General features: G+C 47.7%; 3 protein-coding genes across 6 annotated transcripts in view; 1 reads left to right on the top strand and 2 right to left on the bottom strand.

Moving 5' to 3' along the window:
• The first annotated feature begins 317 nt into the window (after positions 1-317).
• Positions 318-8,107, top strand: LOC8032834 (ectonucleoside triphosphate diphosphohydrolase 2). 4 transcript variants are annotated; one of them, XM_040498611.2, is made up of 8 exons: positions 321-371; positions 923-1,049; positions 4,846-5,469; positions 5,533-5,692; positions 5,748-5,954; positions 6,012-6,146; positions 6,226-6,369; positions 6,430-8,107. In XM_040498611.2, exons 3-8 carry the CDS (start codon positions 4,871-4,873, stop codon positions 6,874-6,876), a joined length of 1,692 nt encoding a protein of 563 aa, XP_040354545.1. In that variant the 5' UTR covers positions 321-371; positions 923-1,049; positions 4,846-4,870; the 3' UTR covers positions 6,877-8,107. The 4 variants fall into 4 exon arrangements, with proteins under 4 accessions (XP_040354544.1, XP_040354545.1, XP_040354542.1 ...); XM_040498610.2 differs by having other exon boundaries at positions 318-371; positions 5,748-6,146; XM_029967126.4 differs by lacking the exon at positions 321-371 and having other exon boundaries at positions 6,226-8,107.
• LOC8032835 (early growth response protein 1-B) lies at positions 3,081-4,616 on the bottom strand. Its single transcript, XM_029967129.3, has 2 exons — positions 3,932-4,616; positions 3,081-3,857 (listed from the first exon to the last, which is right to left on the bottom strand). The coding sequence occupies exons 1-2, from the start codon at positions 4,134-4,136 to the stop codon at positions 3,175-3,177; spliced, it is 888 nt and encodes a 295-aa protein (XP_029822989.1). The 5' UTR covers positions 4,137-4,616; the 3' UTR covers positions 3,081-3,174.
• Positions 6,185-14,710, bottom strand: part of LOC115308998 — a gene marked incomplete in the record, with an annotated part of 12,238 nt that continues 3,712 nt past the window's right edge. The window contains 5 exon segments of the mRNA XM_042287130.1: positions 6,185-7,761; positions 8,171-8,290; positions 13,787-13,911; positions 13,968-14,094; positions 14,157-14,301. Of these exon segments, the coding sequence (XP_042143064.1) occupies positions 7,652-7,761; positions 8,171-8,290; positions 13,787-13,911; positions 13,968-14,094; positions 14,157-14,301 (627 nt within the window).

A 14,710-nucleotide genomic window follows, 5' to 3' on the forward strand; every position in this document is an offset into this window, starting at 1 on the left:
GTGGTTCGACCGTTGGCTCAAGTTTGACTGCTATGCGCATGCGCGACAGGCTGGCCAGTTGGCTTCGGATTGGATGGTGATGCCTAAGGGAAGAATTTAGGGCAGCACTGATTTGAGTTAATACTGTAAAAAAAATATTACCTTCTTCGGTGAGTAGAATTAGTTTCTTTTCATCGCAACTCTTCATAAAATTAAAATAACCCTTTGCATAAAAAAAAAAAATCAAATCTAGATACCGGGGGAATCTGGTTAAAAGTCGAAGGTTTCGTCGGACCCGGGACCAGTCTAGAGCACTCTACCAATCGAACCCTGAAAGTTCGACCTAAAAATCCGGTTCGACGTTGATCCCAGTGTATCACCCGTGGCGCCAGGTAATTTACTAAATATTTACGAATTTAAGCATAATGATTGAAACAAAATGTCAGTAAGAAAAGTTTAGTAATTATTCTTTTACGAATGATTATGATATTTATGTTTCATCTCTGCAGAATCTCTGGCCGAACTATAGAGGGTCGAACCGGTCGAACCAACCCAACGATCGAACTAAAGTTTCAAATTTCGTTTCTTGCTTTTTTTTGTTTTTTTACTCGTTTTCTTTTTTTAAAGTTGCTTTTTCCAACGTTGGCTTCTCCGTGAAGAAATCGACGAACATAAACGTTAAATGTTATATAATTGCAACGATATCATCGGTCTTCAACTGACGTATTTGTTTGTAAATACTAATTTTTGGTTTAAATTTGTTAACTGATAAGTTTTTGTGTGTTTTTTTGTTTTTGTTTTTGTTCAGCTACGCAACTAGCGCAATTAATTCCCAGCCTTTTGCGCGCAAAGTTCACGCTGCGGAAATCTTGGCACATTTCACGCATTCTTGATTGTTGGCTGACCTTGTAGTTTTCTTACTTACAAGTTTGTTTTGGCTCAGGGACATGCAGTATTGTCCGGTACCGGTCCACGCCGCTAGCAACACCACAAATTGCCGGGAAGATTTTCAGGTGGCCCAACATCGCCGAAGTGACCGAAGGGAAGCGTCACTTTTGCCTTTATCAAGGGTGAGGACCTCCGTTGGTTTCTCGGTGTGCGTTTTTTTAAAAAGCCCGGCCTCCGCTGGGGAGGATGCAGCCGGCTAGCTCACGCAGAGAACCTTGATTGCATGCATCCAAACATTTGCGTCGTAGAAGCATCGCTTGTTTGCTCGACAAATGCAGAGAGGCGCGGCACGGGACGCGCTCCGCCCGCAATCGCCCCAGCGTACTTTGCGAACCAAATCGCCGCTGTTGTTGGGACGAGTACCAGAATACGATGGGGAAAACGTGCAGAAAAGATACTGTAAAGCTACCAGAAAGTAGATATTTCGCAGCTGGCGATGGGGTGCCGCACAAAATGAAACTTCGGGCATTCTGTTACTTGTAATGTTTTTTTTTTTTTTTTCAGTGTATCTTTGTGCTTTATATATATATATATACATGTATGCATCGCTGGTGTTTTTGGTGTGATTATAGTGTACTTAGAGCTCGGAGCATTTCCCCTCGGTTTGTTTTTCTTCTTTTTAGGGCATATTTTTTTTTTATTATTATTGTAATCAACAGCTGGGTTTACGCACGTAGTCCGCCGTGGTGTTCTAATCTCTGGAAATATTTGCGGAAGAAATCAGCCTGTTTTAAGAGATTTCTACTGGGGAGCCGGAAAGTAACACACAAGGGACTTTTTTTTATTCCACATAAGTAGTTTATATAAACTCGTGACCGGCATTTGCCAGCCGGGAGTGGATTTTAAAATACCTTTTTGGGAGGGGTAAAATCGCTTCTTTGAGTAGGCGCAGAACAGCAGCTTAAAACAGGGCGGTTTGGCAGCTGTAAATTTACATATCTATATGGGCCACACCTGATCTTAAAACTTGATATTAAAGTTTGTATCGTCCATTGTTATCCTTGAATAGACCATAGCTTATGAGCCGTCATGCCTGGAAGAAATGAATTCAGTTTGCATGGCAACGGCTAACATTTCATATGTTTAACAGGCTCTTTTTTTTTTCCCCCTTGTTGTTTTGCTTGGTTACGCCCATCTGCCATTTGAAATTGTACTCCCCAATCTAAAAAAGTTTGTCTCCCAATGTGGTATACAGGGGCGGATGCAGGAATTTCCTGGGGGGGGGGGGGGGGGGGGGGGGTCAGGTCAGGTCAGGTGTTGGTCAGCGTACCATTTGTTTAGGAACCCCCTCTCCCTCGTTTCACGCCCTAAATTTTACACATGCAGAAATCAAGAGGGGGGTCAGGACGTCCGGACCCCCCCTCTAAATCCGCCCCTGGTGGTATAAAATTTGGGTAGCCCTTGCTGCTGCTATCAGTCTATAGCCATTCAACGAAACATTGGCTAAAGCAGTCTAAAAGGTATGGGCCTTTTTGGTCCAAACCTTTTAGATTAAGCTGTGTACAGGTATGTCAGTTGACTCAGCATAATGTTGGCCTATAGTTAGTTATATGTGATACAGCATATACTTGAAAACAGCATTTTGAGCTGTCGTAATCGGAAACCCAGGACGGGGAGAAATAAAGTAACGGACGACACAATGAATTTTTGTCATCTCGTCAGTTATTTTATTTCTCTGTGTCTCGGAGTTTAGATCATAATATTTCCTAACCAGCTTGCCCCCCCCCCCCCAAAAAAAAAAAGAAAAAAAAAATCTTTACTTTTGTTAGAAAGACTTCCTACTATGTGAACTTTTTTTGGTATGCTTGTCCATTCTTTCACTACTCAACTTTGAACTCTTGCATTCACTTTAAACATAGCTGCATCTGAACAATTTGTAAAGGATAGAGGTGCCCGAGAGCAGAGGAAAGACATCCTTAGGCATGTGTTAGCTTCAGTCCCGTTCATACTCGCTGCCATGGTGTGTGTGCATGTGTGAAACGAGACAGTTGGTAGACATAGCCCAGGTGTAGGAACGAGGGACACACCAGTAATGAAGGCTGGGAAAAGGCAGCACCATTTAGGTGAGGAGGCATTCAGATGAAATGGGGGACCAAGTGTTGGGCAACCCGACACCAGTCTAGCAGCTGGTCAGAGAATGGGAACTCGGCTAGTGGGAGTGCGTTGTCCAGGTGACCACTGGAACGGGTTTATTTTGCGCGTGAAGATGGCTTCTATGTACAGAGCACTATGTACAGGGGTGGGGGCTCACTGGTGGTCCTCCTTCTTGAGCCGGTGCTTGAGGTGGACCTTGGCGTGGCGCTTGCGCTCGTCAGAGCGCGCGAACTTCCTGCCACACGCGTCGCAGGTGAAGGGCTTCTCGCCCGTGTGAGTCCGAATGTGCGTGGTTAGGTGGTCGGAGCGCGAGAAGGAGCGCATGCAGATGCGGCACTGAAAGGGCTTCTGGCCCGTGTGGATGCGGATGTGCCGGGTGAGCTCGTCCGAGCGCGAGAACCGCCGGTCGCAGCCCTCGATCGGGCAGGCGTACGGCCGCTCGTGCACGGGCGTCTTGCTCGGTCGGTTGGGGTACTTGCGCGGCTTGACCGGCACCAGCTTCAGCGGCACCGGGCTGTTCTGGTACGCCTGGCTAAGGATCTCGTGGCCCTTGCTGGTGGCTTGGTTGTACTCGGCGAGGGTGGCCGTCGACCGGTCGGGCTCCTCGGGCTTGGCCGCCGGAGGCTCGTAGCTAGTCGAGAACCAGGGGTACTTGGCGGGGGGCTCGGGATCCGCGTACGGCGCCTTGAAGGAGCCCTCAAGGGGAGGGAAGGGCTGCAGCTCGGGCTGCTCGAAGAAGGGCCCGGCGTCTGCTGGTCCGGGCCAGGCGGTTGTGAAGGTGCCCCGGTACGCGAGCCTGCCGTAGGGGTCCCCCTTGTCCGGCAGGGAGGCCTCGGCTGCGCGCGGAGAGGTACCGTCAGAGGCTGCGCGAGTGGGGGAGGGAGGCAGCCACCTGTTCGATCCGACCTACCTGAGATGGGCACGGGGTCCGGGATGACGGCATCGGTGGCGAAGAAGGTGATCAGCTCGGCGGTAGTGGACACGGGCGTGTTCAGGGGGTCGTCGGACCCCTCGGGAGCGGCCAGGCCTCCGGCGCCGGTCGCCTTGAACGATTCGAAGCTGAGGTTAAACTGTAGGCAGTCGCGAGACAGCGTGTCCAGGCCGTCCATCGTCATGACGGCTAGGGACTCCCCATCCGTGTGGCAGCGACGTACGCGCTTGGGGACACCCGCTGCCGTATGAATGGGCCCCAGGGCGCCCCGCTGCCTTATTTGGCGAGCCGGAACCCGCTCCGACCAATGGGAGCGCGTTCCGTGCCTGACGTCGCCGTGACGTCGGCTTCATTCACTGCGCCACCTTCTGATGGCAAAACGTCGGGCCGCGTTGCTGCCCGGGGCCTGGGCTCGGCGCGGCCGTGTCAGGCGCGGCTTTTCGGCCGCAGCTAGGCGTCCCCGAGGTTCTGGGTTCGTGGGGAACCGGCAAGTGCCCCAACGAACCCCCGAAAGTCGCATGCCGTCGCCGCGGTACCTCCCCTCCGGAGCGCTGCCCATATTTGGTCAACGAGAGTAGCCGAACTTTTCCGAGTGCGACGTCACGCTGACGTCGGGCGCGCAAGCAGCTTTCATTTACGGCGCGTCGCCAGGGCAACGGAGGCCCCGCGCCGTGAAGTAGCTCGGCGCTGTCCGCGCACCTGCCGTGGCTCGGGCACGTGGCTGCAGCCCGCCTGAGCCACGGTCCCCGAATAAGCTTCCATTGATCGATTCCCGCAAACAGCGACTGACGCAGGGCGCGCGTCAGGCCCGCGTCACGCGCGCGTCGTTGCTCGCGGCTCGGGCTCCGACCGGAGCCCCGCTCGGCGGTCGCTACATGAACCAGGGCGCGCAGGGTTCCTGCTAAGCCGCTGCCCAGCATGGAGGTGCACCTGCAGTGCGTGGCACGGCCGGACTTGGCGCCCATGACGGTGCGCACGCATGCCGGGGCCACGGCCGACAGTCTGCTGGGCGCCTTCTGGCACGAGTGCGGCATCGCGTACGACCCGGCGCTGGCTCTGTACACGCGCTCCAACCGACCCCTGCGCCCGGGGGCGTCGCTCAACGCCCTGGGCGTGCGCTCGGGCGACACGCTGTACCTGCGGCGCCAGCGCGCCCCGCTGCTCTTCCTCGCCAACTGGGGCCTGTTGGCCGTCGTGTGCGGGGTCGTGGCCCTGCTCGGGCTGCTGCTCGCGTCGATGGCCTACGGCCTGACCGGGGGCCGGGTGCCCTTCGTGCACGGAGTCGTCGTGGACGCCGGCTCGAGCCACACCGAGGCCACACTCTACCGCTGGCAGGGCGCCAAGTACCTGGGTACCGGCCGCGCCGTCCAAGTGGACCACGCAGAGTCCGACGGCGGCATCAGCACTATGGAACCCCGCCGCACGGCCGAGGACCTCGCTCGGGCCGTCTCCGGACTCCTGGGGGGCATCCGGGCGCCCGTCTACCTCGGGGCCACGGCCGGCATGCGTGTTCTCAAGTAGGCGCCGCAATCGGACCCTCCCGACCGCCCCCGGAGTGAATGGGCGGCTTTTGTGCGCAGTCTCACGCAGCCAGCCCAAGCAGACGCCATCCTTATGGCTGCCGAGTGTGCCCTCAAGCCGTATGGCCTTCGCCGGGCCGTCATCCTGAGTGGCCACGACGAGGGGGTTTTTGCCTGGCTCTCCACTAACTACCTGGTGGAAGTCATTCCACAGGACTCGGTGAGGCTGACAGCAGGGCCTTGCGGGCACCGCTAATGGCTAGGCTGCTGTGCAGGGCCACACTGAGGACACCTTCGGTGCTTTGGACTTGGGTGGCGCGTCAACACAGGTTGCCTTCCCAGTCAGCAGCGATGCCTCATCCGAGGACATAACTGAGTTGACACTTTACGGCCGCAAGTACAGGGTCTTTGCAGTGTCCTATCTTTGCTATGGTGTCAATGAGATTAGGCGCAGGTTCCTAGCTCACATCATTGCTCAACAGGTGAGTTTGGTAACAGGCTTCTCCAGCAGTTTGGTTGTAGGGCCCTTCATCTTACAGGAATACCGGGATACCATAGTGAGCCCATGCCACAACTCTGGATACACTTTCAACCTGACTGCAAAGGACATCTTTGAGAGCTATTGCACAATAACTCCTCAGACCGAAAGCTGGTTGCAACAGCATCCAGATGCCGTGAGTGTCTTTGCAGTTAAAAACACACGAGGCTCTGGTGATGGGGACAAGTGGAGATTGTTTATTGTGTACCCTGCAGGTGTTCACCTTTGTCGGGAATGGATCCGCAAACGAGTGCCACAGTGCTGTTGCCGACCTGATGAATCCTGCTACCTGCAAAAAGAGCTACAGCACCTGTCTGGAGCCACCCAAAGTTCCCGTGCCTACTGGTCAGAAGTACATGGTAAACATGCGTCTGGTTCCAGCGGTGAGCAGTTCTCAATGCCGGTGTTGCTTTTCACAGGCATTTTCGGCATTCTACTACACCCTGAAAGCGCTCAATGCTACGGGCATGCCGCTTGACACCTTCTTAAACAACTCCAACTTGATGTGCTCGGCCACCTGGGAGGAGGCCCAGACGCTGGTCACGCCCGCCCGCTTCGTGGCCAACTACTGCTTCCAGTCCATGTTCGTCAGAGACCTGTTGCTCGACAAGTATGGCTTTAGCGACGCCACCTGGTCTGGCATCAACTTCATTAAGAAAGCCAAGGGCTATGACTTAGGCTGGTCTCTGGGTTTTATGATCAATGCCACCAACGCCATCCCCGCCGCTCAGCCATCCGCTCCCACAGTGGGCTTCCATCTGTTTGTTCTTCTGCTTTGCCTCTTTGTTGGCTTGCTCATGTTGGCGGCAGCCTTCCTGGTGCTTGCACGCAAGCAGTCGCGAGCCAAGCTCCATCCTCCCATGTAGCGGACTGCAACAGAGAAACCAGCTTATGACGCTGTCGGGAACGTTACTGGATATACTAGGTTGTGGAACTTCTCGCAGAAACTGTACAGCAGTGGTTCTCAAACATTAATGTTTTGCGGACCCCTTATGGATCCGCAAAGATGATGGAGGACCCCGTTGGTGGTGAGAGAAAGGGAGAGGGATAGGTTAATTATGATTTAATAGAAGACATAACTAAGGGCTAGGGTAAAGTAGACTTCTCTCATTCACACAGACACAAAAAAAACTCGGCCGAAAATTTGAACGTTCCTTCTCAATCTAAAAAAAAAGGCAACTTTTATCGCCAGGCTTGACTGATAAGGCAGGGCTTAGCGGATCCCTAGAATGCCTTCGCAGACCCCCATTTGAGAATTACTGCTGTACAGCATCCAAAGCTGTCGCCAACTGTCTTTATGCAGCGGTGCCAATGCAGAAAGATATTTGCATCTGCTAGCGGGCTTTCTTGGAAAGACTAGCAGTGCTGAATTTCAAAGGGGGCACTGAAATGCAGATTTTTCTCAGCAGCTCGGAACATTTGTCTTTACCATATATGTATTGCACTTAAAATGTACTTTATACCTACAGCAACACACGAAAAATTTACAAACAACTTTTTTACATGTTCCAAAAGCTGCTTGTCGCCAGCGGAAGCACATTCAAGGGTAGTCAACAGTAATCACATGCGACCTTTTGCAGTTCCACAACCCAGTTGATCTATAAACGTTGGTGTTGGGTAGCTTTTACCACAGTGCCTTACTCAAGGGTCCCGCTGTAGCCACGGTGCTCTGAGAAGCAGATGCAGCAGTAGCAGCAATGGAAGGGGCAACACTGCCACACGAGCAGTCCGGTCGTTGAGCTCCTCGTCGACTGAAAGAGATGGAGGAGGCAACACTGCTGCCTGAGATATACTCGCCCGCAACACTCGCTTAACCGCTTTATTGCCGGTGGCTCTAAGTCAAGCTGCAGCGCTGGCAGTTCGGCTGCAACACTTATTACCAATTGCTCAAGTACTCCAGGCTTTTGAGGCTTTTGCCGACCATTTTTTGCCAGAGGCTTTGGAGTCTCGTTCTATACTACGAGGTTTTTTTGTTTTTTTTTTTCTTATCTGGGGCTAAAAGTGCCGCTCTTTACCGCACAGTTGTTTAAGCCCTGAAATACAGGAGAGAGACCTATGGAGATTGTTAGAGAATTAAAGCTTACATGTTTTGCACAAGTGACTGTGTGCCTGTTTACATGCGACGCCACAACTGCTCGAACTGGCGGTGGGGGCACTCACGGGTTTTGCACGGCTTGTAGAAGGTCCTGATGAGCTTCAGCCCTGTTGGAGTCTGCCTGCGCACACTTCCGAGGGTGATGAGGTTGCCAAACTCTATCTGGCGACGGTGTGCCTCTGGCCCTGAAACGAGGGTTTGAGTCTGGCCATCTTTCTAGGCAGGGATCTTCTCGGGCTTCAAATATGATTGGGTAACCTGTCTTGCATAGCGGGCAGGCTGCATGTCCCTAACATTGCCTTCTTTAAACCATGGTGGAAGAAAATTTATTTATTTGATTTAAAACACAAGCTATAAAATAGCGAGTCTTTATCGCTTATGGCAGATTCACCAATCCATCCGATCACTAAAACAATGTAGAAGAAATAATTCCTGTAAATTTAGAGCACAGTGTAATTAACAGCTTTTATCGACTAACCCTGCCATAGTACAACAAAAACTGTGATAGTGAAAAAGCTTTATCATTTTTTGTTTCACATGTTGATTTGCTTGCAGTAGGACATTACTTTTCTAAACTCAGTTTCACCTTATGCCTGACCAGCGATGCACAGCAGACGCCAGAAGGAGCCAATCCAAGGCCACCTGACCTTGGAGTATCACATTCACAAAGCTGGATTGGGAGACCCCGCTCGAGTCTGCCGTAATGTGAAACCGAGTATAGTTTTTGTTTCTTACGCATTATCATTTATACTTGCAATAGGACCTTACGGAACTGACAAAGTGGAAGGTAGAAAGAGAGCTCGGAAGACTACTGCAATGTGCTCGTGTTCAGCCCAATATTTTTCTTGCTTGATGTTTCTTTGACATAAATACAAAACAAATGGATATAGAAAGCAATCAAGTCGGACAAATGGGAAATAAAAAAAATATATATTTTGGGATCATTTTTGCAGCAAAGGATTGATTTAACTTGCAGTTACACCAGTCAGATTTAAACTGCTTTAAATTGCAATCTAAATTATGATTTAAAGCACCTTTTTGTTCTCTACCCTTGTTTGAACTACTCAAGCTAACAAATGACAACTACTCTGCCAAATCTCAAGTATGACAATCCTTGCACCTAATTGGGTCCAAACCTGTCAAGTTAAACCTACTAACCAGATTTTAGTGCACTGATCCAAGTGCAAGTAAATTTATTTAATTTTTGGATGCACTCAAATATGCCACTTGGTTTCAGCACAAATAGTGCAAGGCTGAGGGTGCCGCATTTTGTCGCCAAAACTTAAAGGGTGTCTGGCGCAGTTAGCTTTTTTTCCCAGAGATGCAAAGTTTTCCAGAGTTTTCACTGAAATTAATTTTCATGTCTTATGATTAAGTTCAAATTTGCTTGTATGCCTTTGTTTGCAATTTCACATCCTCTGTTTCGGAGCAATTTGGCTCTCTCATTCTATATATCTTCGAAACTTCATAATAAAATAATGTTTCCCTGTGAAACTAAAAGGCAAAGGAATCGCACTACATTGATTGGTCACGCAGCCGTGTCCATACTATTTCCAGGCTCTTTTTGTGCAACTGCATCTCTCCTAGCTCAAGTTTTGGATGGCTGCCAGCTATGAATCCCTTTGAATGTGAGATCAGTGATGTGCTTACCCTCCTCCTTTTTGCCAAAACATGAGGAATTTGCGCCGACACTTCACCAAAATTTAATTTCACTTGACTACAGGGTGTCTGGCAAATTATTATTTTGAAATTCCCTGACAATTTCTGGTGAAATTCCCTGACCACTGTAGAGGCAGTTAATTATATAAGACCATTACAACATAAGGCATTGAGCACTGTGAGGATCATTTTTTACGGGTTTAGTCCAACTTGCATATGCCGAAATATTCGGGTTCGTCCCTTCCAGATTAAAAGAGCACTTTCTTGCTGCCGACAATGTCAGTGAAGAGGCCACTTCCGGAAACACGATCCAAACACGTCGCTCAACCACACACATCAATAACCAAATGGCAGCATAGCCGCCAGATGCACACCTTCGGATACTTTTGACTTAAGGCTTGGATTGGATTGAGGTCTGCGGATTTTCTGTTTGTTACTAAATCTAGTAGCTCTAACTGGATGTAGCCTGGTGTTGCGCCCTCAATTCAATCCAAGGCTTAAACTAGATTTGTCCCGATTCCCCGATTTTTCCTGGTAATTAAAATTTTCCTTACAATTTATAGTTTTCCCGGTCGCTAGACACCCTAAAGTAATACTGAAAATGGAAATGATCAGGCCCCGCTATTCGGCCGGATAATTACAAAAGGCTTAGGTGCATTTTCAGAATTTTTGATTATCGCCTCAAATAACATACTATTCTGTTTGATCTCTGTATCAAATGCTGACAGTACTTATAAGTTTTGGAATATTCCTCATATTCATGGTCTTTTCAAGTGAATTAGCTTTGTTGAGTGCACTTCTCAACACACACTAAAGTACCGCAGTGAAGCAGCAACCGTTAAATAGGTATCAAAATTTTATGCAACTTGCTTCACTGCAACACAACCATGTGCAAAGGGAAAAGCACTCCTTTGGACTAGAACTTTACACAGCAAGCCTCGTGCACTTAAAAAAAAAAGAAAGCAGCAAGGGTTTCTGAATAAAACTGCAGCTAGCACACATAATAGATGGCATTATTCCGACAGTGTCTTTTTCAGATTCAAGATTTGCGAGGCTCCTTCGGTATTGCGATAAGATTTATATGGCCTGCTCTATAGGTTCATTCTTTTATGTCCACTCTCTTCTCTGGTTATCACCTTCATATAGGTTGCATCTGTTCAGTGGCATACTCAGTAGATTAGATTAAACCTATATTAGTTTCAGTAGTGAGCCGATCGAAGTTTGGAAATTATCTTCAAGAAGGCAGATTTATCATTAAGTCCTCCATATAAAGTGCCATTGATGTTCATAATCAAATGATAAAAGCTTTGTTTTTTACATCAATTAAGGCTAAACTCCATGAGGCGAATTATGCAACGAATAACTGACAAAGTTCGCCCAACGGCACGCTCGCTTTGCGCGTGACGTAGCAGCCACTGAGCTGATGCTGCACGCAGAGCAAAAGCCGCCGGGCAAAATTCATGGATTTTTCGCAGCATATTCGCCCCATGGAGTCTAGCCTTTAAGGATCGCAGTTTTATTACAACCATAAGAATTTGGAACGAAACATCACTTTATGTACTCAAAATTATTCTGATAGCAGTTTGAGTGGAATATGCTATTTGTTTTACCTTAGACTCCGTACCTAAAATAACCACTCATAGCAGCTTACACTGTCCATTAATCAGCACCTTGTTGCCATGCCTAGGGCTCCTACACACAATTAAACAGCTCGTTTTGTGTTTGAGGGAATCGAACCTGCCTTGCAATTAATGCTAACAAAAGGTTGCACAGAAGTGAAAAGGCAAAGTGAACAGTCTTTTAGTTGGACAGACCAACTCATGAATCTTAACATAATATTCACTGAGGTATGAATGAAAATGAAGTGTGTGCTTATGCTTAGAGCCCTGCATATCCACGGATTACCCACGGATATCCGCAGTAAACTGATGGATGCGGATAAAAATTAATCAGATTTGGCGGATTGCGGATCTACATGTTCGCCAAGGCGGCCCATAAACATGTGCGACCACATAGTGTAGAGTGAATAAGTGAGTGATACTATAAAGTGCATCATCAAATGTATTGCGGAAGCAAATTACTCCAGTAGATAAATGGTACCAATCGGGGAGAAAATTGTTCTTTACGTCAAGAAAGCTTTAGAACGTTCGATCTTGCCAAAAAAGCTGTCCATAGGATATGTAAAGAATGCAAAAACATCAGTCATCCCGGGAAAGTGTGTTCTTGTTTGACAGGGAAAGAGCGGAAAACATTTTTTGGGCAAAGAAAACCCAAAACGTACAAGCCACAAGAAGGTAGAGGAAACCTGCAAGTGGCTTTTTTGCTTACAAGTAGATCAAGGAGACTGAATCCAATCCTCTGGAGTGGTGGAATCTGCGCCAGTATGAGTTTCGCACCTCATTCTTGTAGCACAGTTTGTGCATGCCATCCCAGCATCAAGTGCATAAATGGAAAGACTTCCCGTTAACGGGTATTAATATAAGAGAGGCAAACCAGTCTGAATCCGCCCATGTCGTTGATAATCTGTTTCTTCTAACGGCAACCTTGACAAGTGAAACATTGCGTATGTGTGAGTTTCTTTTTTTCCTCGACAGTTGGCACTCAGTTTCTTTAAGTATATGGTTCCGAGCATGCAGCTGAGGGTTCATGTTTCAAACTTAAACCGATAGGAGGTGTTGCCGTTAATGAATATTGTGATATTTTCCCAGTGGTGTACTTGTACCTTACCACGTATACACAGTACTTTGCTGCGGGGAGTGAGCGCCTTTCCTCTCCCACTTTCTTAATGTTTGGCCTCGATAAAATGACAATGTTATTAGTCTGTCATATTTTTAATTTTATTGTTTATAAAATAGGTGTCTGTTTGAAGTGGGTTTTACAAAGCAAAAAGGAAAATAAATATTAAAATGTCCTTCCTTTCGAGCATACCTTTTGGATGATCGCTTATTTTTTAAATATGATAAGACAGAATATGGTAAAAGGACTTTCACCGTATTCTGATGTGAGAAGTTTGTTGTACAAAGGTAAGCAGACGGCTTACAGGATACCATCCAGGTGCTTCTTTAATGTCAATGCTTCATTTCATGGCGTAAAATGAATGCGTGGATTGAGGGTGGGATATGGCGGTTCCGAATTTTGCGGATGCGGTTCGGATCCAAATACAAAGTCTGGGAATGCGGATAGAATTATTAAAAACAATGCAGATGCGGTTCGGATGAGGAGTCTACAGATGCTAATTGGATGCAGATGATCGAACTGTTATCCGCGCTGGGGTTTACTTATGCTGTAAAAGTTCCGTTTTCTGCTCCAAAATGACTATGACCAATCACATCACTGTGAAATTTGTAGCTTGAAAATATAGACGACAGATATGACCACAAATCGCTGCCGATTGTCACAATGCGAGATGCAATAATAAACTTGGTCCATTCACATAATCACGAACGAATCTGATTATGTGAATGGACATTGCAGTGCATATCGGGGGTTAATCAATTTTTTTTTTCTGATTTATCCATACACTCTGAACACAAGTTATAAAAGACAAAAATTCTCTGAAATTCTGAATCTAACCAACACTTACTTTTTGCAGAGCGCATTTATCTCGACCTACAAATGAGTCAGTCATGCATGTTCATTTTTGGACAGTAATTACAAGAAAATGAAAATGGCACTCATGGGGGTCAGTTTCGTATGTAGTAATGACAGATTGACTGCTCTACACAGACCACATGCACTGTACAACACTGGTGGCTTAGATAAAAGATTGGTGTTTGTTTTCATGTCCCTTGCACAGATTGTATCGCAAATCAGCATTATCAATTGTCGATGAATGCATGGTGTCCAATTCACCATTTGCACAGCTCACATCAACTTGAGTAGAATGCAGGAATTGGTAATGGAGCACCCATGCTAACGGTGATGGCACTATTTACATGTTCCAGGAGTGAAAATGGTTCTGCCCCTAACCAGCACTATTGTACTTCTCTGGGATAAGGAAAAGGACTTAAAAATGAACATACCAAAGAAGTGCACGGTCAGCTGTGTGCATTGACCTTCTAGGATATCTTGCTCTGACTGGGAGTCTGCCATTACGAGCCAGTCTGTTGCGTTGAGCATGGTCCGCATGTGGTCCATGAAAGCTCCGCTGCAGGGCCAAATGAGATTGGAACTTGTTCCCAGTGGTGAGCTATGCAACATTACCTCGAAAACCCGGGAAATTTGCGCACAGAGACGTGGCGCACAAGGTGTATGTCCAGCTTGATGTTGGCACACGCCTTTCGGAGGTTGGAGCCATCCTTGGCGAACACAATGATGGAGCGGCCAAGCACTGTAAGCATTTAAGAGTCAAATGTGAGCTTCTGGAACTGCAAAGCACGAGCAGAGACGAACCAGAAAAGTTTCCGACTAGAGGAAGGTTGCTGTCGGTGTAAATGGCAGGCCCGGTGCCGATGTTCAGCCTGCCCAGCTTTCCTGAAAGATCTCCCATTTCGCAGCGGAGCGGACTTTTCGGGCTGCACTCTTTGTTGTAGCTGTCCTGCAGAGGGAGGCCAGCAAAGTCACAATTTTTCTCACCCTCTAGTTAGACCTTGTCAAATTTAATCACACATTCGACTACGCCAAGGGTTTCTCGAAAACGTGCACTTTGGCATGTTTTCTGTAGGTCTGCTTACAGAGAAAATGACAATGTCTGGATTTGTCCCTAATTTGACACATTAGGTGCATAAATATTGGTGAATGTGACCAATGCAGCCTTATTTCAGCAGATTCTTTCATTTGGTTCAAAGTATTTTTTTCAATGGTGTAAATCCTATTTACAGGCAACAAAGTACCTTTCGTTTCAATCCAAGAAAACTTGGGTCTTGTAATTGAATTTGTCCCTGAACATCCAAAAAACTAAAACAAATTTTGTTCCGCAAGTGGACGGGCTTTTCAAATCGAATGTC

Source organism: Ixodes scapularis, unplaced genomic scaffold, assembly GCF_016920785.2.
Source record: "Ixodes scapularis isolate PalLabHiFi unplaced genomic scaffold, ASM1692078v2 PGA_scaffold9__187_contigs__length_104089568, whole genome shotgun sequence".
Classification (NCBI taxonomy): domain Eukaryota; kingdom Metazoa; phylum Arthropoda; class Arachnida; order Ixodida; family Ixodidae; genus Ixodes; species Ixodes scapularis.